Consider the following 24,680-nt stretch of genomic DNA (forward strand, 5'->3'; position numbering starts at 1 on the left):
TCTTACCAAAGTACTTCGCATATCACAACATCAAAATTAAAATCAATCGCAATCACAATAATGTATTGTGATTGCAATAATATTGTATCACAGGACCTCTGGTGATTCCCACCCCTAGTATCTAATTACGTATTATATGTTGTAGAACAAAATCTGAAAGTCTTTTAAGCTTGTTATAACCACAGACCTTATTTCAGGCATCAAACCAAAAACCCATTCAAATTTTTCCTTTCTGGCTTTCTAGTCAGCATATTATCATGTAGCCTGTTTGTAACCAGTAGCCTTCCAACAATCATGTCACCTGTTCAATTGATTTTAGCAGTTTAGATAACAGACACTCAACTGTCCCGCTGTTTTTCCAGACATGTGAAACAACCTCACACCTGGATGCCACTCTGCCCTACAAACAAACAATACGACCAACTTGTGTCCTAAATTTTAACTTTTAAATGCTACTTGATGATATATGCATATATATTATTATACATTTATAGAGGGAGCAAATAAATGCCTATTTGAGCATTCAGTTTCTTAAGTATTAAGTATAAAAGAACCATAATACCTAATATAGAAAAGGTTTTACTTCAGAGCCTCCTCCACACTCTGCAGCAGCCAATACCAGCAGATACACAATCAGGCACAAGCACACACACTCACACACACCCACACACAATCCATACATGCATAAGAAAATGCATTAAGCTCTTTGCAAAGCAGTGCATTCACTCTGTGAAGGGCTTCCTTAGAATAATTCAGCCCCCACTGGTGTTAACTGTTTAACACACACACACACACACACACACACACACACAGAACTCAAGCACCCACGCAGACACAGCGGCACTTGTGTCATCCCAAATCCATGACAGTAGCACGCCTGGGAGACAATTTTCACCTTCAGAGCTGGAAGATGCACGTTATTTCTCCTTTTATAGACAGATCCCAATGTCCTATCACGTACATGTTATCATTTGTATCACCTGCATTCAATAAAGTGGTTGGAGGGGTGTGCCACTTAAGAAAAAAATCCAGTTAGTGCCACAAAGATAAAATTACAGTGAAGTCTTTTCAGCAGGTTTTTCACATGATCATCAGCAAAACTGTAATCAGACACGATGGGACTGAAGGTGACCAGTGCAGATCTGCTCGGCTCTCTGTTTGCTGCTCATCACAGCAGAACACTGAGGAAAAGACAGTCTTGCATTGTCCGCAATGTTAAAGTAACAGCACAGCACTGGAACTAAGGATGCTGAAGGCAGCTCACGCACACACAAAAATACAGAAAAAGCCTCAGGGATTAAGCTAATTACAAAGACGTTCTGTGATTGTGTTGAAGAAACTGAGAAGCCATTGGATGACTCTCCGACATTCACGGTTTCCTATTATAAGACTGCTGGGCGACAGTCCTTTCTGTGGTTATAAATACCGCCTCTGTTTGAAGCCTCAGTTTGCATTATGCATTGATCTGCTATAAATGGTCGCATACAGAACCAGACAGACCCACAGAAACTCTGATAACATTGACAGTCACACTTAAAAAAGACATCAGTTACAGATATATGTTATTACAGAGCAACTAAATTAGGCAAAGTGGTTGTTGGTGGTAAAACTGTCAGTAGCTACAGATCGAAATATTCAATCTAAATGCATCACTGTCTCAGAACCAGGTGCCATTTTTTGTGGGAACTACAGCTGCAACAATAAGCGGATTAGTAAACAACTTTAATCATTTGATAGCGTCACCATGGTCTCTGGGAACAGGCCATATGTTTTTTTCAATATTTGCTGACATTTTATTGACCAACAATTAATGGAATCATTAAGACAATAACCAGTAGATGAACTGACAATGAAAAAACATTTGAGTTGCAAGCCAAAACCTCTGGGATTGAAAAATAAAGTGCCAAAAACTGCAGTTATTTGAACGGCCACTTGAGGCTGGCTCCAGAATCCAGTCAGTCCCCATAGACCCCGTGGTAAAGTGCCCAACTTCAAAGCAGAAATCAATTTTAACAGCCTGGTACAAAAAGCAGTTTTGGTCTCTATAGCTAATTTCAACATTCATGATGACTGTATAGGGGCTGGATTTTTATATAACTCACCTGTTTACATTTTATTAAGGTTTAAAGCTATGCATATTTAAGGGCTGGTGTGCTTTGACTGACAGGCTGTCTTCCAATAGTCCTTCAAAGTCAGAGCCACCCATTGCTTCACCACAGTGCCAGCGTTTGGCCCACATGTGGTGACTTCTGGCTTTGACTGCCCCAATGCCAAACTCAAGCCATCGAAACAGGAGTCCACAAACCAATGAGTGACGTCACGGTAGCTACGTCCATTATTTTTACAGTCTATGGTTAGTTGCAGCCCTAAGTCTAGTCACAAAGCACCACTGTGCCCCACATGCTGACCAACAGTGATCAGCCCTGATACAGCTCCTCACCACTCACACATTCATTTGTCTATTTCAGATTCTACATACAATACGGTGTACAGAAAATGTCTGCAGAATGCTTGTTCTCCCAGATTTGCATTTATTCATTTATCTGTTTAATGCCTTCTTTCCTACTGACACCAGCATGAATAAGTAATCTAATAAACACTCTTATCAGTGCTCTGCATCAGCCAATCAACCTAATGAAGGACTTGAGCTCTAGAGACTGAGATCTGTGCAATTCTGGGAGGGTTGGCTGTACAGCATTATTCTAAGAGGCTTACATTGAGATACATTTATTGCCAGAGTAATCTTAACATGCTGCATGCATTACAACAAATTCAGGTTCAGACTCAGAGATTCTAACAGATGCAAAACACATTTCTGGTGTTCAATTTAAATGAGTCCAGATATAAAATATCTTTGACATCTTCTGCAAACATCACCACTGTTGATGCAGTGACACTTAAAGGGTCCTGCACCACAGGTTCAAAAAACATGTTCAGGCTTTCTACAGGTATCAGACACTTGAATTTAATGCTATTAAAAACTTTTCCAGGATCAATTTTATAATAACAGACAACAGATTTTTGGGTAAACTTTTTCTACACCAAGCATTGCAGGTTCATATGAAGGTAAGTAGCATATGTAATCCCATGTGTGGTAGGGGTGGGGGAAAGAAGACGATACAGTATATTACCGCAATATTTTGCGTGGAAATATTGCATCGGTACACTAAAGCCAAGTATTGATTTTTTATTATATATATCATTAACACTACAAATACAATTAAACTTTTGGTAGCCTACTAGAATAATCAAATCAAGTGATTTTTCTGTCCACTAGATACATTTTGCTGCAATAAAAATGATTGATGGGGGAAGAATCAACTGAAAAACTTTGTATCTTATTAGATAGATTGTATCACAATACTCAGCATAAAGCAAAACATTTAAAATCACAGTAATATTGTATCATGACTATATCATACTATCGTAAAAATATGGTATCGTGGGGCTTCTGGTGATTCCCACCCCTAGTGAGAAGGAATACGGTTATCAGAGTGAGGCAAGTTCATCTATATTTTGCCGACAGGAAAGTGCAAGTATAAAATAAATAGACAGTATAAGGTTCAGAGGACAGGGGTAAAATTGTGTCCGAAATCCAGCAGCTTTACTGCAGCACATCTGCCAAAATTAATTCAAAATTAAAATTTTAAAATACTTTCACAGCAAAAATGTATGTATGCCAGTATCTTGGATTAATTAATCACTGAGAATGTAATTAATTAGATAACTTCTTTTTATCCTTATTACTAATGTTGTATGCTACATAACTACAGTGGGTGATAAATTAAGCCAGTTAATGGCTTTTCTTACACTTTATATGACTGTTTTGGAGGCAGTTAAAGGCAAAAGTATTCCAGTGTACCTGAGCAACAAATAATCAGAAACGAACCAGATTATAAATGAACTGCATAACAAATTGTGCAAATTATAGACAGCCACTTGGAACAGTTTACACACTGACAGCAACTCTCAGCTCTCATCATGTTGGCCAGCGCTGGACCGAGATGAAACAAGTGTTGGGATGCTTCAGGCAAGCTGTCACTCAAGGGGCTGAGAGGAGGCTGGAGACAAGATTGTTTCCACAGTAGAGTTAAGCAAGAGGCATGAAATGTAACATTGCAGTCGTGTACTGGAAAGACTGCTGCTGCAATAAAACAACCAGCGTTCACTGAATTCACATGGGAGAGATACAGCCTCCTATGACGAGTACAGGAGGTGTTTCCCTCTTCACCAACACCCAGCTTTATTACATAACAAGACTGAGTCAAAACATGGTTTGCAGCTGAAAAAAAAAATATATATATATAAAAAAAAGATTACATAAGAGAGTTAAAACTGTTATTCTCTCTTGATCGAACAGTCCTCAGTCACCTTCCACATGCACGAACAAATACGCCGCCACTACAGAGATAATCTTTGTGCCATTCAAATCTGTATTATGCATGTGTGCGATCTGACCTTAGCAAAGAGAAAACTCATTGTATTTCCAGTCTTACCATCTCCAGCTGTCATGGTGCAAAGCCGCCCTCAGCACTGAAGCCAGAGAGGAATGCTGCTACACAGCTGACAGCTCAGCTCTCTCTCTCTCTCACTCCCTATAGTCTCTGCCCTATATCTCTCGTCCACTGTTTACCTCTCAGTGGTGCAACAGAAATGGCTGCTTTGTTTTGCTCTCTGTCCCTCCCTCCCTCTCTTCTATCTATCCCTCTACAATCTTTCTGCTCTCTACCCCTACCTCTCACTCTCCTCCCCCCTCCCTTGCCTTTCCCTGCTTGCCTGTGTGACAGAGCTACAGCGCAGCCACCCCCTCTGCCTCCATCTCTCTTTCAGAAAAACATCCGTGCACATATCACAAGACGAGATGAGACACTATTTGGGAATTTTGTGTCTTGTTCTCTTGATTCTAACTCAGCCTTTACTCTACATAACTGGCGAGTCCTCCTCTCTCCTCTGTACATTAAGTTTATTCTGGAGCTGTTATACAACACAGCTCATTCTCTGTCCACAGTATCACCTGACATCCTTCTCAGCACTAAGACAAATGGGCTTAAATTAAAATGAATCGTCATCCACGGTCACAAAGTTCATTTCAGTGAAGCCGTGAAACAGAGAAGTGGAGCCAAGCAGCTGATCATGATGAATATGATGCTGGACTATGTAATAACTGCTAACATGAGTCATGTTTGCATATTCCTCTTAAATTTCCAGATGAACTGTCAGCAACTCTGCTGAAAGTTGACTGGAAGGGACTCATTAGGAATCATATTCATATCTCAGACACAGTTAAAGAAGATTCCAATAGTCATTGTCTTAAATTCTTGCAGATTATCAATCATTCGACTCCACCAAAGAGCAGATTGTTGGACTTGTGTTTTACACTAAAAGACACTGAAAGAATGAGGCCCTGTGTCCACCAAAGCATTTTTTCCCCAGGCGTCCCTCAGGAAAAGCCCAGCTGGGAGTGTAACATTTGTTCACAACATCATTTATTGGACTATAATCTAAGGCTATCTGCTTAACTCTGATAAAGTGATAAATAATGAATGACTGATAGTGGACTGTGTTAAAGAGTCTCTTGACATAGACACAAAAAATGATTGGTCAAAATAAGTCCAGCAGAGGCTCAGATATCTGTGGCTAGTTGTACAAAACATCTTAAGTTAATATTTTCCATACAGTCTAAGTTAAGGATTCCTTAAAATAAAATTGGTTGCACAAAACACCCTTAATTCTTGTCCTTCTCCGTTTCGTTGAAGTGTTCACTTAGGCATTTCAAATTTTTTTCCTCTTCGTCCTACACCTAAGAAATCCCTTAAAGTTAGTTAAACCGTTGCACAAAACACCTTAGTAACCAAAGTAAGGACAAAAACTTAAGGTATCTCTGACTCTATCTTAACATGGCTGAGCTTATGCTGATAAATTTAAAAAATTTCATCACCACACTTCTTGAATTCATTTTTGTGGCAATTTCCTTCCACACTCGTTGTTTTCTGTTTGGTGCTATTAGTGGATCTAATTTACTTTTTAGTGTGTGCTTTCTTTTGTTGTATTTGTCCAGAAGTAACACATTTACCTAAACAATTTTCTCTTCTTGTCTTTTTTCTTCTTCTTCCATTTCTTTATTATCTATACCTAGTTTGTGAGATGATAACAGGTGAGGTGATAACAGGTATCACAAGCACAGTTTCAAGCAAACAAACAAACAGTCTCCACGGAATGCCGTACATAACTTAGTGTTTTTGTTTAACTAATGAAACTCTTTTGACGGATTCTGTGCAACACCCTTAAATAAGTCCCTCAGCTAAGATGAAATCAAGCCTGAAGTGTAATACTTTAGGGGAAAATATTATGGTGTTTTGTGCGACCAACCACTGACTCTGAATCTCTAGTATGGGTGAAGCTCCAAAAATGCTGGATCCTACAATTTCCATAATGCCTTGTAGCACTTCTAATGGCATTACTGCACATGTAAGAAAGAGCCCAGGAGTCTCTAATGCAGCTGTCCATCATGGCCTTCATTGCTCATGAGCTGTAGTCAAACTGTCAAACTAGGCAGCACTGATCAAATATCACTCAGGATTCTGTTGCATTGCCTATTTCTCACCTGAAATGTTTTTTGGAAACATATTTTAGTGTGCTGTTTAGTTATAACATGAGAATGTTTGTGACCTAGCTGCCATGTTGGAAACAGTCAAGTGAAGCACAAAGCACTGCTCACCAGCCAGAAACAGCGGTTTGACAGTTTGACCTCAGCTTACGAGCAGTGATTGACATGATTGACAGCTACACTAGAGACTTTAACTGGTGTTTGCTGCTGCCATTGGAAGCTGGAAGAGGAGGAGGGACATGATTTTTTTTTTTTAACTAATCACACGTCTCATGTACTTCTTTTAGAGTATAGTGACAGTTTCAGGAAAAAATGACAAAAAGTTATTTTTTTTCCTAAAAGTTACCTACTGCAGCTTTAATGAGAATACATGATATCTTCATGGAGCATTGTGTTTATCCGACAGTCTCGGATAAAGACCGTGGACACAGCTAATCAAGTTAAGACAACAACAGGCTCACTCAATTGAGCCAATTAAATCGATTATTTATTTTATACACAGTTCACTATAGAGTAAACAACAGCATCAGAGAGATGTTAGAGAGAGGACAGCACGGAGCACCTGACCTGCCACTTTCAGGCTGCAGACTGTCTGAGACTTTTGCTATGGTCTAACCAAAGTAGCACTACACACCTTGACCAGGTTTGGATCAACTTAGTGAGACAGCTTTCTTCACTATAAACATGACCACAACTGTAAAACTCCACAACCTCAGTTTGTAATGAAGGTTTTTTCAGAAATATGCAAGAGACCAATAGAAAAGAACTCAGACTACATCACTATGACATCATCAGGGTTATTTTTTTGTGGAAAGCCACAGAAGACATTACACAACTGCTTCGACATGTAAACTGTGTGAGAATGTCCCTTTAATGCTGATATGAATAGGGAAAAAAGTCTATTGTACAGTGCTCTGTCAGATCCAAATATATTACTAAAATAAAGCCACAGATAAAAATAGCAACAGCAGAGTAACAGTTTCTTTATGAATTAAGTATGAGCCTGCAGAAAGGTCAGTTCAAGTTGGTTTAGTTGACTTCAAAATGGTTGCTATTGGGGTGTTGGTGGCTTAAGGTGCTGACACACCAAACCGATGTCAAAGAACTGGCAGCGACGACAGCCAACTGTTACGTCGCCTCACGTCGCCTCACGTCACCTCACGTCGCCTCACGTCGCTCTGTGTCAGTTGCATTTGAACACGCTACAAAAGCCCCTTTTACACTGCCAGATTTTCCGGGAATGTTGGGCCGATTTGCCAGCCAGCTGTGAGCGTTTATACACACCGAGGCGGAATACCGCAACAGGAGGGGCTGTTGATGACTTGTGGGAGGAGCTGTTGATGACGCCGCACGTGCGAGCCACTGGCGATGGGTAAACAGGAAACAGCTGATAGCAGGAATTAGCAAGCAGCTAGTAGCAAGAGGGAAACGCAAACCTGACAGACACTGTAAAGATGAGCAACTGTGGAGACAAGGCATTGTGCGCCCTCCTTGCCCTCGCAAACGAAGAGGCCAATAACTGTCATATGACGGGGATAGTAAAGAACGGGCCGTGCTTCCCTTCGGTCATGCTGCGGTTAACGGTCCGCCAGCCTCCCAGCTAGCCCCGGCTCTCTGTTTGGATCCAGCCGGAGCACCGAGCCTCAGTTTCTTATTCAGGTTAAAGTGAGAAGAAGCAGTGGGTCTGTCAGGCAGCTGCATGAAGTGGAGCCTGAGGAGGAAGCACCGGTTAGCCCCGGTTTCACTACAGGCAGATTCACTCGTTACAGGGGCGAGGAAATAAAACCTGAACAGCCAATCAGAGTGATCTCTCTCACCAACAAGCTCCGCCGCCGATTCAACATGCTCAATCGGCCGAAACGCCACCAACAGGGGTCCGACTACTGCCAACGGTGCAGGACACACCGCAAAAACTAGGGCGACAGACGCTCACCGACAGCCCGACATTGGCCGACGTGTGTCAGCACCTTAACGTGGTTGGAGCAGGCGCCCCATGCACAGAGGCTTTATCCTCGCTGCAGTGACCTGGGTTCGATTCCAGCTCGTGGCCCTTTGCTGCATGTCTTTCCTTGTCTCTCTCTCCCCCCTCCACACTTAGCTGTCCTATCCATTAAAGGCAAACAGCCCAAAAAAATAATCTTTAAAAAAAAGAAAAAGCTTTCTATCAGCCTCCTGAGCAGTGGAATCCCCCACAGAAAGACAGAAAATGATAGTATTTTTTTTAAACAGCTAATCTATCATCTTACACTCCAGTGTCACTATGTGTCCCTCAGTATGTGTGAATGGCATCTTAATTCAGTGGTCAAACTCCACATGTAAAATGTTGTAGAGTGGAAGCTGGAAGATGATGTTGCACTGTTTTAAACTGCTGAGCCCTGTCTGACTGCATTCTCCTTGCCTCAGCTACTGTCTCTTTAGTTAAATGTGGATGTAGTCAGCTGTAATGGGACAGAGTCAGCAGTAAGGGTGTCTGAGCCATTCCACCTGCACAGAGGTCACAGCTCTACTAATACACAAAACACTCTGGCTGGGCCATATGGCATAAAAATAACATTGCAATATTATTAGGCTATATTGCAATACACTCTCTCTCTCTCTCTCTGTCTGTCTCTTTTTACACACACACACACACACACACACACACACACACGGGCCAGAAGTGTAGATGTGTTTTTGCTGTGAAGCTTCCGGTGAGCAGTTAGCTGTTGAGCGGAAATTTAAACTGTTGCCGCTGACCTTTAAATGTGAGTTTATTTACTGCGAGCTAGAAACAGACTAACAGCTCTCCAGTTCATATATTGACAGTATTTGCAAATCTAACTGGTGCTCCACTGTTGAAAATTGTGACCAAATAGTCACAGTCTGGAGCTCTGCAGATACAAAAACACATGTCTCACACTGTCGTTAAACCCATTAAGTTAAACTGTTACCGCAGTGTCATTAAACATGAAGATTTATTCACTGTAAGCTGGAGACACACTACCAGCTCTACGGATTATGTATTATTAACATTGTCAAGTTGCACTGGTGCTCCACGGTTACAAAATGTGACGAAATAGTAGCATTCTGGAGCCCTGCAGATACAAAAACACATGCCTCGCCTGCTCACCATCACTCCGATAAATGTGGTCTGGATGGGCGTAGGAGAGAGTGTGTGACGAATCATGTTTGTGAGTCTGTGTGTGTGTGTGTGTGTGTGTGTGTGTGTGTGTGTGCGTGCGTGTGTCTTGATAGGGAAAGAGCCATAGGAGAAAGCGGGAGAACCAAAAGTCTCATGCTGGTGGCTTAAAAAATGATGTCATAATTCATACTCAATGTTCGCAATATAGTCATTTTATACATCCAGTGGAAGAAAGCCGTGATACATCAAGTATAATTGGTACATCGCCCATCCCTGATTGTAATGTGTCTCATTTCTGTCCTGTCTATACTGATACATTTATATAAGAGGTTAAGAGGGATGCCTCTGGAAGTCTGTTTTGGTCTTTGGCTCCACAGAGGGACATCTGAAAGCTCCAGTGGATGCCCACCTCCTGTGGACAAATCTCATCCCCTGTAGCTCCAGGCTGTCCGTCTGGCCTGCAACCCCCCTTCTTCCTCCACACACATAGCAACGCACACACAACATGGAAAAGAAGCCGAAACACCCAAAGTCAGTGTGACAGAAAGATGAGTGATGCTACAGGAGAGAAATAGCCAGCCGAAACACTGACAATGTGATGAGAATGAAAGCCAGAATATAAAAAGCCTATAAAAAGAAAGAAGTTTCTTACATTTTCCCCTGTACCACATAAACCACTGAGCAGCTCCAGATCTACAAACTGTCCTTAGTTCATACCACGTTATAGTGAGACTACAGTAGCCGTGATATTCACAGTGCATCTGCCCATCTTCTTTTCCATTCCCCACTGTGCAAGCAGCAAAACAATGATGTAAGCAATGAGAGGATGGCCATAGTGCATTGTCATTCCACATTTAAGCACCCTGAAGACTTTTCTGAATGACTCGAGATAAAAGGTATTTCTTGATTTTAAACTTGGTTGAAGAATGCATATCAAAAGGTCAAAGAGCCACCTGGATACCACATTAAAAAAGGCATTAGTTAAAGCTACAACAGTGAGCTGTCACACAGGAGGAAAGCTCACCTGAGCCAGACGATGAGATCATGTTCCCGGATCTTTGGACTTCATCAAATTTGCTAAAGATTACATTCAACCTGTAAAAGACAAAAAAAAAGAAAAAAGAAAAATAAGCAAACAGGTGGTGATGAATATGTATAAGAGATATCAAATGAAAGGAGAATAACAACAAAGTGTCAGAGGATTGGAGCAGAGAGAAGGATGGTCTGTAAAAAGGACCCTGGACTGCACCATCCATCACTTCCGAGGTGAGAAGCTTTCCCTCTGCTCCATGCAGCAGGGATGGCCAGGACCAAAATAGATGGCGTCCAGAACTACCACACACATGACAAACTGGCACTGAGGCCAGAGAGAGAGAGAGGCTGTTGTCCAGTGTAAAACAGGATGACGAGGACAAAACAGTAACGGAACAGTCTCTACATGTTTGCTGGCATGTGATACAAAAAAAGAAATACAGCTCATCCAAACCTAAGCTATGAAATTCTGGCGCCCTGTTCAAAGGGCTTGTTCAGTGGGTGATTACGAGACAGATGACAATTAATCAGATTTAGTGGCTCAAAAAATCTGGTGGGGTGTTCTGTCATGAGCTTTTATCAAATATATCAAACAGAGGGCGTGAAAAGGGCGTAAAGTAACTTCTGCCGTCAAAGGGAAGTGAAACCTAAGAAACCTTGTGCTACAAGGAAATTGTAAGCTTAATGGTGAGATACTTTTAACAGGAATATAAATAATCACAATCCAAGGTTGACTGAAATCATCTGGATTATATGGAAGGTGAAAGACATTTTTCTTTATAATCTTCTCTTGAACCCAGCTATGGAACTGCCCAGCTCAGGTGATCACAAAGATCAGTTTTTGTTTCTTTAAATTTGTTATGAGTCTAACTGGAAACACTAATGACAGTATTTACATGTATGCTAAATAAAATGATGTAAATGTGATGTTATTTTTTATATGCCCTATGTGACCAATGAGAAAGAACAGCTTTAACATGTGTGACACTAAATGCAGCTCTCCATAACTTACAAACCTTTATAAAAAAGCTGGTCCTCTACTTTGCAGTATAAATAGCACACTGCTGTGTGGTTTGGTAAAAACCAAACTGAGAAATGTTGACAACAGTTCAAATAAAGTGACCAAAAGCTGACCTTGAACCTTTTTAGGCACTTTTGATAAAGAAGCACTACTAAGAAAAATCATATTTTATAGCATCTGTGACACATCACAGTTGAGGACAATGGATTAGATAGAAAGGACTAATCTTACATGAATATGAGCAACAATGAACTTTTTTAGTAACTACAGCCTTCAGATAAAAAACCCCAACTAGAATTAAGGTCACAGTGACTTTGACCGTTGACCACCAAATTCTAATCAGCTCATTGTTGAGTCCAAGTGGATGTTTGTGCCAAAATTGAGGAAAATCCCTCAAGGTGCGCTTAAGATATCATATTCAGAAGATTGAGATGGACAGGGTCACAGTGACCTTGACCTTTGACCACCAAATTCTAATTAGTTTATCCCTAACTCAAAATGAACGTTTGTGTCAAATTTAGGGAAATTCCCTTAAGGTGTTCTTGAGATATCATGTCCACAAGAATGAGGCTGATGCAAGGTCACAGTGACCTTGACCTTTGACCACCAAAATCTAATCAGTTCATCATGGAATCAAAGAGTACATTTGTGCAAGATTTGAAAATAAAGTAAAATAAATAAATAAAATCCCTCAAGGTTTTCTTGAAATACCACGTTCACAAGAATGACACAGACAAAGTCACAGTGACCTTGACCTTCGACCACCAAAATCAGTTCATTGTTTAGTCCAAGTGGACATCTGGCCAAATTTGAAGAAATCTCAAGCTGTTCTTCACAAGAATGGGACGGACAAAAAAACAACAACCCACAATGCCTCTGGCCACAGCTATTTCTGATGCAGAGGCATAAAAAACTATGGAGTACCTTTGTAAATATGAAGTTTAATTTCTGTTACTGAGCCAAAACAACTGCAGCAATGAATGTGAAACTTCCAACGTGAAATGAAAATAAGTGAGGCCTTTTCTCCTATGCAGCTGTCCTGTAGGTACACAGTAGAATGTGTGTGGGACATTAGCTAGACCAGTATGAAAATACACTCAGTTGCCCACAAACAATATCCTCAAATGATCATACAGTAGGATAAAAACAAGGTTTCCAAAACATTTTCCATTTTAAATTCCACACTTTTCCAAACTCGAATTTCCAGACCTCTCAGTAGATTCATTCTGACTATATATGTTATTATTACTAAGTAATGTAGCTCATATAAATCAATTACCATCAAACCCAGACAAGTTCAATGCACAGTATTTTATTCAAGCTGCAATGCTATATGCAATTCAAAGATATATACCCATCTTCTTTCAAACTAATTTGGTCCTGGATGTCTGGATTTGGTTCAGTGGTAAGGCACCTGGGGCAGAGCTGTTTACAGGCTGTGACGTACAGGCATGGAGGCAAATCTGCATCGAAGCTGCCATGTTTAATTCTGCCACTAGTGGGAGAACCACAGTGTTGTAGCCTGCTACCTCTTAGTGCCGAGACACCGCCACCATAACAGCACCTGATCTGCATACACTGTGTGCATGTGTGTGTGTGTGTGTGTGTAAGTTTAGTTAAGTGAGGAAGTATGAAAAAGCAGTAAAGAACAACCAACAGAAAGCATGGAGGGAAGGGGCAGGGACAGGTTGGCAGGTTCCTGCAGTCGTACCGTGACTGTGGCAAGCCCTTTTTGCTGAGATCCATCCTCACCCTCTCACCCACATGTCTGTAGATCTCCACCAAGCAGCTCATAGCTCCGTCACGTACCTGATGACCACAACACATGAAATCGTTAACAACTTCAATATATGTTGGCCCTTCTTGACATTTTCTTTAACTCAGCTGTTTCTCTGATTCATTCAGGGGCTAGTTCTTTGATTGGCACAAGATTCATCAAGATCGTTCCAATGAATCAATCTTCCATTGCAGATTTTACTTTACCTAAAGCTGCAATGCTTAATGCTGCCACTGGGGGAAGAAACATGTATGAAGTGTTGCAGCCTGCTGCTTCTTTTGTGTCTGAACATGAACTCATGCTCTCACCTGATACACAAGTTAAAGATCATACTGACGTGAAACCCAGGATAAGCTTAAACATCAATTTTCATGATCAATTAATAGTAATCAATTAGTTTGTTTGATTAATTATGTAATTCTTGAAAGTTTAAAGATAATTGCAAAAACTCTGAGAAACCCTGTGAATATCTAAGAAAAGACTGTTTCATTTAATCAACAGTGAAACAGCCAGATATTCAGTTTACAGCACTATGAAAGCAAGTAAATCCAGAGAGGCTGTAACCGGCAGTTTGTTTGGTGTTTTTACTTGATTAATGTCTTAGGAGATTATGAAAATCATCTTTAATTAATCTGTCGTTATTTTGTGTATTGTTTCCCCAAAGTATTATAATTCCTGACAGCACAAATGTTCTACTTTGAGGTCCCTAAACCTAAGAACGAAATACATTTCACAATAGAGGCAAAGTCTATGGCGAAAAAAGCCTGCCTGCCCATACCTGACTTGTGGGGTCCCCCAAGAGGTTACATATGTGGGGAACAATTTTACTGAGGGTCAGGCCTTGAGCTCCGTATCTGAAAGACAAGAATTTTAATGATTCAGCACAATGAACAGATGATAGGAGATATAAAAGCATATGAAAGCACTGGACATGGTCTTCAAAAATGTCAAACTGCAATATACCAGTATTTTGAAGTATAATAATTTAAGTTTTGTTTCAAACTTCAATGTCTGTCTTCGTAGAACAGCAACTTATCAAATGACTGACAGTCAAGTGAAAGCAAATCGTTTTTTTCCCTTCACAGCAAGGAGAGGAGGTAAACAAATTGTAAGTCATTAACAGCTGCAACATTAATTGAAATATTATTGAAATCACAATATTGCCAAGTGCAATATCCAAGTTGCAGGACCTGCAATTTTTTGATAAAGGCAAAATGTGTCACGACATACACAACAAATAAAGCATTGTGGTGCTAAAGAGATAGGTTGGCCCACTAATCATATAACAGACATAAGGGAACATGCTTGTTTCGTACAGACCCCAGAAAAAAATCCCATCATTGTCATTTTCACATTTTTTCCAGGGAAAATTAAATACAAATATTTTAATTTCAACTAAAATAGCAACTCAAATTGTAATAACAATATCTGTGAAAATAATCACAATATGATTTTTTTTGCATATTGTGTAGCCCTATATGGATCCATTATATTATACAAAAATTTAATCACTCATTCTTGAGAACTGGGACAAATCATGTCCTACCAAATGAAATAAATAAATACATAAATAAATAAAATAATCACAAAATTAAATTATAACTGCTTTCATTTTTTTTTTACTTTAAACTTGCCCAGACAAGAATTCACACCTTCAAACAATTGAAAACTGTGTTAGAAGCCTTTGAAATCTAAAACTAACGGTGCGTACTTATAACATAGGTGTAAACATGTACTGCTATAATCATCTTTGTTTTAAAATATATTTTTTCTGAAAATGTTGGCCCTTTATAGATGTGTCCCAGATTTTTTAAACCAGATTTCTACAAAAAACATAATTCAGCCATAAAAGGGGTCAGCTATGTCCTGTCTCACTTCCTGGTTTCCTAAAAGGCAGGAATGCTGCTCAAGTACTGGTGAACTTTCTATTTTATGATAAATTCATTGAATAATATTGCTATTAGGAGTGTCTCAATCATAACAGGTTTACTCCATATCCCTTCCCAATCCAAATTAAATAATAATTATGGTTTAAAAATGAGTATTTTGATTGGCATTAAGAGAACTCTTAGTAACTTTGAAAATGAATATGGCTACTCACTGCGACTGATGTGAAATTAATAAATATATAACTTTTTGTCAACTCTGTCAGATCTAACCTCTGACATCTATCATGTATGCTATTTAAGTATAAAATGTATGACTGGGAGGTTGGCCCATTACAAAGTGTGACAGTCATGATTTTGGCCTTTAAAAAATGTCCTGCTCTAATTGAAAAGTAAACCCCCGAAAAGTAAGGTTTTGTCCCAGTTCACAAGAATAATTAGAAAAATACATATCATACACCATAGGAAAATGTTGTAGAAACAAACAACTGAAAAGATTAAATCACATTAAAGAGTACGTAAATACGGACTTTCTACTGTCTTCACTGCTATGACCAGTATACATGCAATGGGAGGGAGCAAGTTGACTCACGTGCTCAGTGTGGCAATGAGGCAAAGGCACACTCCTTCTCTGGTCCTGTTGTTCTTATGTTTGAAACCTCCCAACATTCTGTCCCACACATACTGCAACAACACACACCAGCAGAATATGCTTTATTGTTGTTTAAATGGATCATTGCAATCGGACAGGAAATGGAGAACAGCCAGTTTGTAGGCCCAGTGCGCAACTAACTATGTTCTGCTATCTAACTTAAGCCATACATCCCATATCACATATCATATCACAGCCCCTAATGTAATGGTGGGGGAAACACTGATGCACACTGGATTGATTTTAATAACTTTAAAGAAGCCGACTTGAAATGTTCTCTGTGCAGCTTTAGTATCTAGGAAAATAGAAGTATCAGATCGGGACTCTGTGTTGACAGATATTCAATTAAAAAAAAAAAAAAAAAAAAACCTTGATAAGGACATCCCTAATGGTTATAGTTAAACACAATTATTTGATTCCCATGGATACATTGAAATAAGGGTATCAGCTAACAGGTACGGGTTGTGTTGGATTACAGTATCAAAGGTTTAAGAATGAGATTAATTGCAAACAGCTCAGTACTGAGCAACACAAAAGAAGAAAATGCATATTGGCAGTAAATCTACATTACTCATCACTGGAATTAATTCGGACTGTGTGCTGAAATCCTAAACTCATGGAAATACTGACCTCTCTCACAAAAACATGTTTGTGTGTGTGAGTATGTGTGTTGGTACCTGTGGGCTGGCAGCTTGTTCCATGATCTTTAGCAGCACTGTTTGGTCTTGGTCTCGCACTTGGTCTTTAGCATCTCCCAGTCGATCAATAAGGCTGGGCAGGACTGAGAGAAAGAGGACAGAGGGAGAGACTGAAGCATCCCTTCAAAACAGTCAACTGAAAAAAAGCTAATCACACGACCACATAATCATTGAAGGGCAGGAATGAACAAGGATGTAAGGAGCGTTAGGTATTTTATACTTTTGAGAAGTGCTGTGTCTGTAGCTTTGTGTTACCAACATGTTTCTTACTAACTGATATTTCTTAAATATGTTACAAAAAAGGAAAAATTAATTTTTGGTTTTGTCCTTTTGCCTGACACACTTTCAGGCATCAACAAAACAATCAGAATAGAAGGAGGAATCTGAATTGTCAAGTAATTTATTCTTATTTTAATACCAGTAAAATATAATGTCATGTGAGTGATGCTGTAAAAATGTAACTTGACACAAAGTAATCTAAAACTTTCAAGTTTTAATTCAACAGCTGAATCTTTGAGGCAAAAGAAAAAAAGGGCTCTGTCAGTCCCTGCTCAATTGTATGTGGCAAGTGGCTTTTAGCTACATTAAGAAAATCATGATATAATACAATGATGGAATAAATGAGTCTTACCTGTTCCCACATGGGCCCTAAATCGCTCCTGTAACCTCGTCACTAAGGCAGATAAGAGGTCCAAGCCAAGCAGAGCCACCTGGTGGAGACACAATAAAATACATGCATACATTTAAATGCAATTTTAAAATTATTTCATAAAAATAAACCATATGAATCTCCTCAAAATCACTACATGTTGTGTCATAATCACAAATCAATGGAATAATCAAAGCTATGTGCATGGACAAGCCCAGTTAAAAGGCTGTGTTGAATATATCCTGTTGCAAAGGATTATGGGTAAACTGAACATTTTTTGTATTTCTAAGCTTCTACTGTCCTTACGGATGAAACTGGCCTCGTGCAACATTCACAACATTAGATTATAACACATTTGGGACTCAAGTAGCAGAAAAAATACATTTGCACTCCTGCACCATGACTCTGCATCCTCTAACCAAACATTGATACAAAACCACAACCACACTTTCACCATCTTTCCTTGTCTTGGGGTGAGAGAGCTGTTCAATGAACGCATAGTGAGAGCAGCCCTGCTGACACCATAACAACACATAAGCACCACCTGGACTCCTGTCTAGAACATGGTGCAATTTTTGGAAACATTATATTTGTGAAATTGAAAGTAGCTCTCCCAGATGAAATTACAATGGAACACTTTGCTACCATCTGGTGGTAGTACAATGCTATAACATAAAGAAACAATCAAATACAGTAAACTGCATGACTCAGACTAAGCAGATTTTAGCTGTGTGATAAAGGAGTTTTCTACCTCAGGTCACATAAGAAGCAATTTTCAACATGCCAGGACATCCATGTTTCATTCCTTTTCATGCATCTTTATTCTTCTCTGTGCTGGGCCTTTCTGCTCTGGACTTCAATTTTATGCTATGACATACTGTGTTTTCTTGCTTTTGCAAATCTCTTTCTCCCACTGGAAGAACAGGTAGTCCCAGCAGGCAGAAGGCCTGGTGTCTACAGGCTTAATCCTCAGATCAGTCTCTTTGTTCTCCAACTGGAGGGAATTACAGTAATTAGACTGACGACAGGGCCCAAACAAAGAGTCCATGAGAGCTCTGAGAGGGATCAGCACAGTTTAACAATGGGGTAAATCTCCACAGAAACTGAACTTCTCAGTTTGAAACAACCTCAAATGTAGGTTCAGGGTAGGGGCGATGCAGGAGGTCTCTCTAACCTTTCTGAGTGACACGACTGGAGGTAAACACTCTTTTTGTCATTCCTTTTCTGAACTCAGAGGAGCTGAGTCACAAAGGGACCATGGCAACAACTGCACCCTGTGTTTGAGTGTGAGTTCAACAGAAGAGACGCACAGAATAACAGCTCAGTCCAGTCCGGTGCAGATGAGGACAGACAGGCTTCTCCTCTTTGCAGACAGATGGGTAACTCTTTTTTGATGTCATCCACATTCAAACCCCCCAGAATACAAACACACACACACAAACACACCACCCCCCAAAGGCTCTAGACCCAAATCTCACAGACATCATCCCTTTCCAAATCCTCCAATCAACACACTCGGTTCTCATTTTTACTCTTTTTATCTTCAGTATTTTTGTTAACTACAGCTGATATCATGACTCTGTATCAGCAGATACTAAATATTCAGTAACACCAGTCCACAATGGAGGAAAAACCCTGACCTGGATACTCCTATATTTACCCTATCAAATGAGTAATGATGTTACCAAGAGATATGCGGCCTAGTTTAAAGAGAATCTGGCTATAAACACAAGGTGTATTACAGTATCTGACAGGAAACATAAGATTTTGTGGCAGAATATAAAGATAAACACATCTTTTCAGGGATCACCCAGGTTCTTTCACTGCTGGCAGTCTCTCTTTATGCCTCTTTTGTTTCCTAACACAGAACCAACCCACAGCTTAAGGCTTTCCATACCCTGACCTTTTCAGAACCTGTAAGGCTTTGGCACGAGGTTCTTCACAAACCAGGACATTTTGGAAAAACATAATTAAAAAGAAAAGCATGGGACAAACATTTTATGTGCTGTTCAGTCTGCAAGTTAGAAGCTGTGAGAGTACAGAAAGACCGAAGACAGGAGAGTATTCGTGTTCTAGATGCTGAAGACAGTCAACTGGCTGTCCCAACTGGGAAGACTATATCTAACAATTCCTGTAACTTTCCGAAACTGACAATGCAAGATTCACACACACTTCACTCATCGAATAATCAGTTGTGTGAAGGTGAGAAAGGAAGTAGCCCCCCCCCCCCAACACCCATTCTTCACACAATTCCTCACTAAATACTTGTACAGCTGAGTGCAACACTAGCCCCTTACACAAAACCTCCTCGTGTAATGCATGAGATCCATCCCAGGAGATTTAAATTGTAGCAATTAGCAGTAAGCAGCTAACTTAAAGAAGAAAAACAGTGGCCAGAAATCTCCAAAAATTGGCCAAACAATGAGGTCCAAGAACTCCTTTGAACAGAAGAAAAGACCAGCCATCACATAACAGGGACTGTAAATGATTGTTATTGCCATGTCACATTACTGTAACTGTTGAAAGAGCGCTGCCAACACGTACGTTATATGTAATACTAGTTGCCCACACTGTTGTGTTAAACATTACGCCCATCACACCTCTTCTACTTCCATGATGCCAGCATGCTGTCTAAAATCACACACTGGAGCGACATGATGTCACTATTGTTTGGTTCTGTGTGCAACGGTGGCATAATGAAGGGACTTTGTAGCAGCTAAACAGTGCGATCTCTGTGTAAAAAGGGCTATAGACTAGGCTTGTGCTGGTTTGAAAATTTTTCAACAGGTTTGATTTAAAGCCAAATATCTAACCGAACCAATATATCGAATTATATACCTAATTTTACCACTGGGGGTCGCATTTGAGCTATTTTTCCCAATAAAGGCCCATTATAGATGTAATGCCAATCCACTAGGTGGCGATAATGCTGTATTAACCACCAATACACACAAGGTTACACAAGAAGAAGAAGAAGCAGAAGGACACTTATCTTGCAGCAGCAACAGCAGACAGCTGAGCGGAGCTGCGGAGTCCGCAGAGCCTCTGAGACAAACCAGAGATATTGGATAAAGGAGATACCCTACCGTAGGCTTATCCAATGTTAAGAAAACGGTTACTCTTCCTGTCTCCTAAGTGGGCGTGGTTAGCTCTCCCTCCAATCAGAGCCTGTTCTCCCTCAACCTTAACCTCAACCCCCCCCCCACGTTGAACAGAGGGTCTGTGGATGTCTGTGTATGCGGATCGAGAAGCAGGTGGAATGAAAATACATTCTTCCTATTATTGCAGCCTATTGCTGCACAAAGCTTGGGCATTTTTTATTTATTACTAGCGGTAAATAACTGTTTGTAAGCTAACTGTGATTTTACAGCCTGTTTATCAAGATCACAAGATCTCGCGAGAACTTGTTTTCTGAGACGGACAGGGCTCAAACAAAGTTAACTTTCTCTTGATCTGTGCGGATGAAAAATGCATCTTTAGTGTCAGAATGTTGGTAAGATGTGTGGCTTGTGGAAAATGAACCCAATATTTACTTTAGTGACTATAGGGCAAAAGAATCGACCATAAATTGTCATCACGTTCATTTTCCTCATTGACGACAATGCATTCAGAGCTGCCGCAAGTCTCCTACTGGGGCGTGGCGTGACGTCACTGAATCAGGAAGTGAGCTGAGTGGGGTATCTCGCTTTATCCAATATCTCTGGACAAACTAAACAAAACACTTGTAGGCTCCTCCACTTCATTTAAAAACATACATAAACCTTATTAAGTTGTCATAATGCATGTTTCAATGCAAGATAAGTTGAATATAGTCCCTTGACACGCCACTGATGTGTGGTGTTTTTTTTGTTTGTGAATATTTTTATCTTAATTCTAGGGTTGCAAGAAACTACCTTTTCGCCATAATTTTTTAAGTTATTAACTTTTTTTTGTCCGACTTCACCGCGGCTTTTTGTCACCGCCCCCCCGCTGCGGTCACCTGCTCTCGTCTACTTTCCAGGCGTGACGCAGATCATCTCGAACAAGTCTAATGACACTCTAATTCTTTTTTTTTTTTAGATTCTTTTTCCTGGCTTTTTTGCCTTTATTGTACAGGACAGAGTGAAATGGGGTGAGAGAGTGGGGAGGTGACATGCAGAAATGGTCGCAAGCCGGAGTCAAACCTGAGACCACTGCAGTGAGGCATCGCCTCTGTACATGGGGCGCTGGCACTATTCTCTATGCTACCAATGCCCCGAAAAAGGACATTTAACAGCACACAAAACAACTCAAACTGTCTGAGACAATTCTACCTGTATGACTTCATGACACACAAACACAGAAGGCTATAGTTCTGTAGTTTATGGTTTAGTGCTTTATGATTATGCAGCATACCTGGCCCTCCCTCTCTGCCTTGTGCTGCTGCAGCTAAATAATACTGACTGGATGTTGATGTCTCAGGCATTTCCATAAAGTAAGAGCTTAGTCTCGACCAGATCTATTCTCAAGTCTAACTGAAATTACACTGTTGCTGCTGACAGTAACTGTTACACATGCCTGCTCTTTGTAGGCAGGACTATTACAGAAATCCTCCAGTATCTAAACTGTCAGATGCTGACATTTGCAGGTACGTTTTTATGCTGTTTAAGGTGCTTCTGCTAATAAACCATTAGCTAGCCAGCCTTCGAACTGACAAAAGGAGTGCACTTTGTGTTGTTTATTGGTAGCTTGGTTCACTTTGCCACGGCACAAGATGAGACGTGCTTATGTTTGCAGATAAGCTCACAAGCATTTATGTTCTGCAGATTACAGACAAAAAACTGTTGCTGCTTTATGCCAAAACCGTTTAAAATAATATGTAGACAGAGTTAAAGCTTGCTGACTGGTTATGACACAGACAGGACTACAATACAGATTGAAATATATTCTAAATTTCTCATTTTTCTCCACTGATTTTAAACAGGACTCTAAATTTACAGAGCAGATTTATATTCTGTAGCAAAACAAAACAATTTATATTCAACAGTCAACACTCAACACATGCCAAATAAACGTCTTAGCTAACATGTATTTGCAGGTATAAAAGTATTCATGCACACGTTTGCTGCAACTCCTGTCAGTGACCCAGAGACCTCTACATGAGCAGCTGCATTATTATTTGCAGTTAATACCTTACTCAAGGACTGGCCGACAATACACAAACGGCTGAAAGAGTGGGGAGTCTTGGGATGCTTCCTTGACTTGACATACTGTAGATGTCTGGTGACTTCACCACTTCCTTATAGAAATGGGATGGGTAATTCTGATGTTCTGCCAGCATTTGGAGACTGCAGCAGTGGCGTTATCATATTCCTGAGGTGTGATTAGCCAGCAGTGACCACACAGTGACTCAGCTGCATTCAGTAGAGCTCAGAACCCCAGGCACGGTGGCAACGAGACAGCGGAATGTACAGTTAACACTTATAATAGAAAACACCCGACAGCGTTTACACAGAGCACACACAGAGACACAGATAGATACAGAGATGAATATAGCATACACAGAAAACAGAGTTGCACACAAGTACACACACAGACACATCAGTCTGTTCCAGTTCACCTCATCCAGAGATGGCACTTCATGCTTGACTTCCTGCAGAGAAAACACTGAAAGGAGAGCATCCTCCTCCAGACATACTGCTACTGATACTAATATATCTCTTTCTCTCTAGTTCTCTGTGTCTTTGTTTTTTTAAGTTTTATTAGCATTAATGTGGCAACAGCTGAAAGGGGGAAAAGCCAACAAAAAATTGTATGGCAAAAATACATGGGGCACGGATGACATGTCTGCTGCATGCTCGCAGCAGAGTGCATGAAATATAATCAAATGAAGCTGCTGCATTAATCACAAAAGCCGCACTAGCCATGCAGACATTATGTGGATAAGAGCAGCTAAATGTTATTTTTATCTGGATGTCTATTTGTTTTTCTTTACATGCGACTCCGCAGGCCTCCAACAGGTAAGAACTACATAGACCCATAAAAAAAATGAGTACAATCTATTTAAAAGTTAAAATGAATACCTCACTGTACCAGAGGCAATGTGATGCAGCAGAGCAACCTTGAGCCTGTTTTTACATTCTCTTTTTATTTATTTATTTATTTATTCAAAAGGATCCCCATTGTCTGATGCCAATGGCACCAGCTGGTCTTCTTGGAGTCCAAAGTTCAGTGCATCATATTCATCGCAATCACAATGTACACAGGCCTGTGTGTGTGGTGTCCATCTGATTAATTACAACATAAGCTGCATTCAATATCCCGTCTGTGCTGCACCTTCAATTGTGTTACATTAAATGGTTAAAGAAGTTCACTGAAGCATCAATACTGATATACAGTCAATAACATTCTTATTATCTAATAAGTCTAGTGATCAGTCCATGAGTGGGCCCCAAGGGCCATAACCAGGGAGCAGGAACAGGTTGTAACTAACACTGGACCATTGATTAGCTGTTTAAGTAATGCATTCGTAAATTAAATCTAAATGAGGATTTACTATTGGACTGACGTTTGTAAAGGGGGCAGCTATTCCAGTGACGGCACGGCAGTGGTGGCACGGTTTTCACATTTAAATAAATCAATCAAATCAATTAATAATGTTGTTATACCAATTCAGTTAATCAGTTCAGTACCAGTTAATAAAGCCTACGCTTCCAGACCCTCCACAACCAACTGCATCTAATCATTGGGCAAAATGCAATATGGCAGCAATCACATGCTACAAAGACGGAATCTGTGTAGCAGGTAAAAACTAGAGGTGTAAATCACCAGTTTCATCACGATACCATATTATACAAATTCTTTAGACAACAATACGATATTTTCCGATTTTACAAAGTCTTCCCCAATATGTCTTTGATTCAATATGATTTAAGGGTTTGAGATCGATATTAGGCAGAGATGGGGACTCAAGTCATTGTGACTTGGACTCGAGTCGACTCGAGTTGCTGTTTTGATGATTTGTGACTTGACTTGACAAAAAATAAAAGACTTGAGACTTGACTCGGACTTGGAAGTTAAAGACTCGGGACTTGACTTGAGACACGATGACTTGAGTGTTATTCACATCATGTTTTCGGTTAGAATATAAAATTAATAAATTAATTTAAAAAATAATGTCAATTACCCGGTAGGAGTGCAGGCTGAGAATGGCGTTGTCATGACTGGATCACTACCCTGTCAATCAGTCATGCACTCTCTATGTACCTTACGTGTTTAT

The 24,680-nt window shown here is 40.1% G+C and overlaps 1 protein-coding gene and 1 non-coding gene across 2 annotated transcripts in view; one reads left to right on the plus strand and one right to left on the minus strand.

Moving 5' to 3' along the window:
- clasp1a (cytoplasmic linker associated protein 1a) overlaps positions 1–24,680 on the minus strand; it is a 122,852-nt gene that overhangs the window by 63,203 nt on the left and 34,969 nt on the right. Inside the window, exons 3-8 of the mRNA XM_078174279.1 lie at positions 17,426–17,504; positions 16,774–16,877; positions 16,037–16,128; positions 14,337–14,412; positions 13,493–13,590; positions 10,753–10,823 (exon numbers count right to left, since the gene is read on the minus strand). Coding sequence (XP_078030405.1) covers positions 10,753–10,823; positions 13,493–13,590; positions 14,337–14,412; positions 16,037–16,128; positions 16,774–16,877; positions 17,426–17,504 — 520 coding nt within the window. The remainder of the gene's footprint in view (positions 1–10,752; positions 10,824–13,492; positions 13,591–14,336; positions 14,413–16,036; positions 16,129–16,773; positions 16,878–17,425; positions 17,505–24,680) is intronic.
- On the plus strand, positions 17,900–18,026 carry LOC117251849 (U4atac minor spliceosomal RNA). Its single transcript, XR_004501274.1, has one exon. It is a non-coding gene; the product is annotated as a U4atac minor spliceosomal RNA (small nuclear RNA).

The sequence above is a fragment of the Epinephelus lanceolatus genome, chromosome 14 (genome assembly GCF_041903045.1).
Source record: "Epinephelus lanceolatus isolate andai-2023 chromosome 14, ASM4190304v1, whole genome shotgun sequence".
NCBI lineage: Eukaryota > Metazoa > Chordata > Actinopteri > Perciformes > Serranidae > Epinephelus > Epinephelus lanceolatus.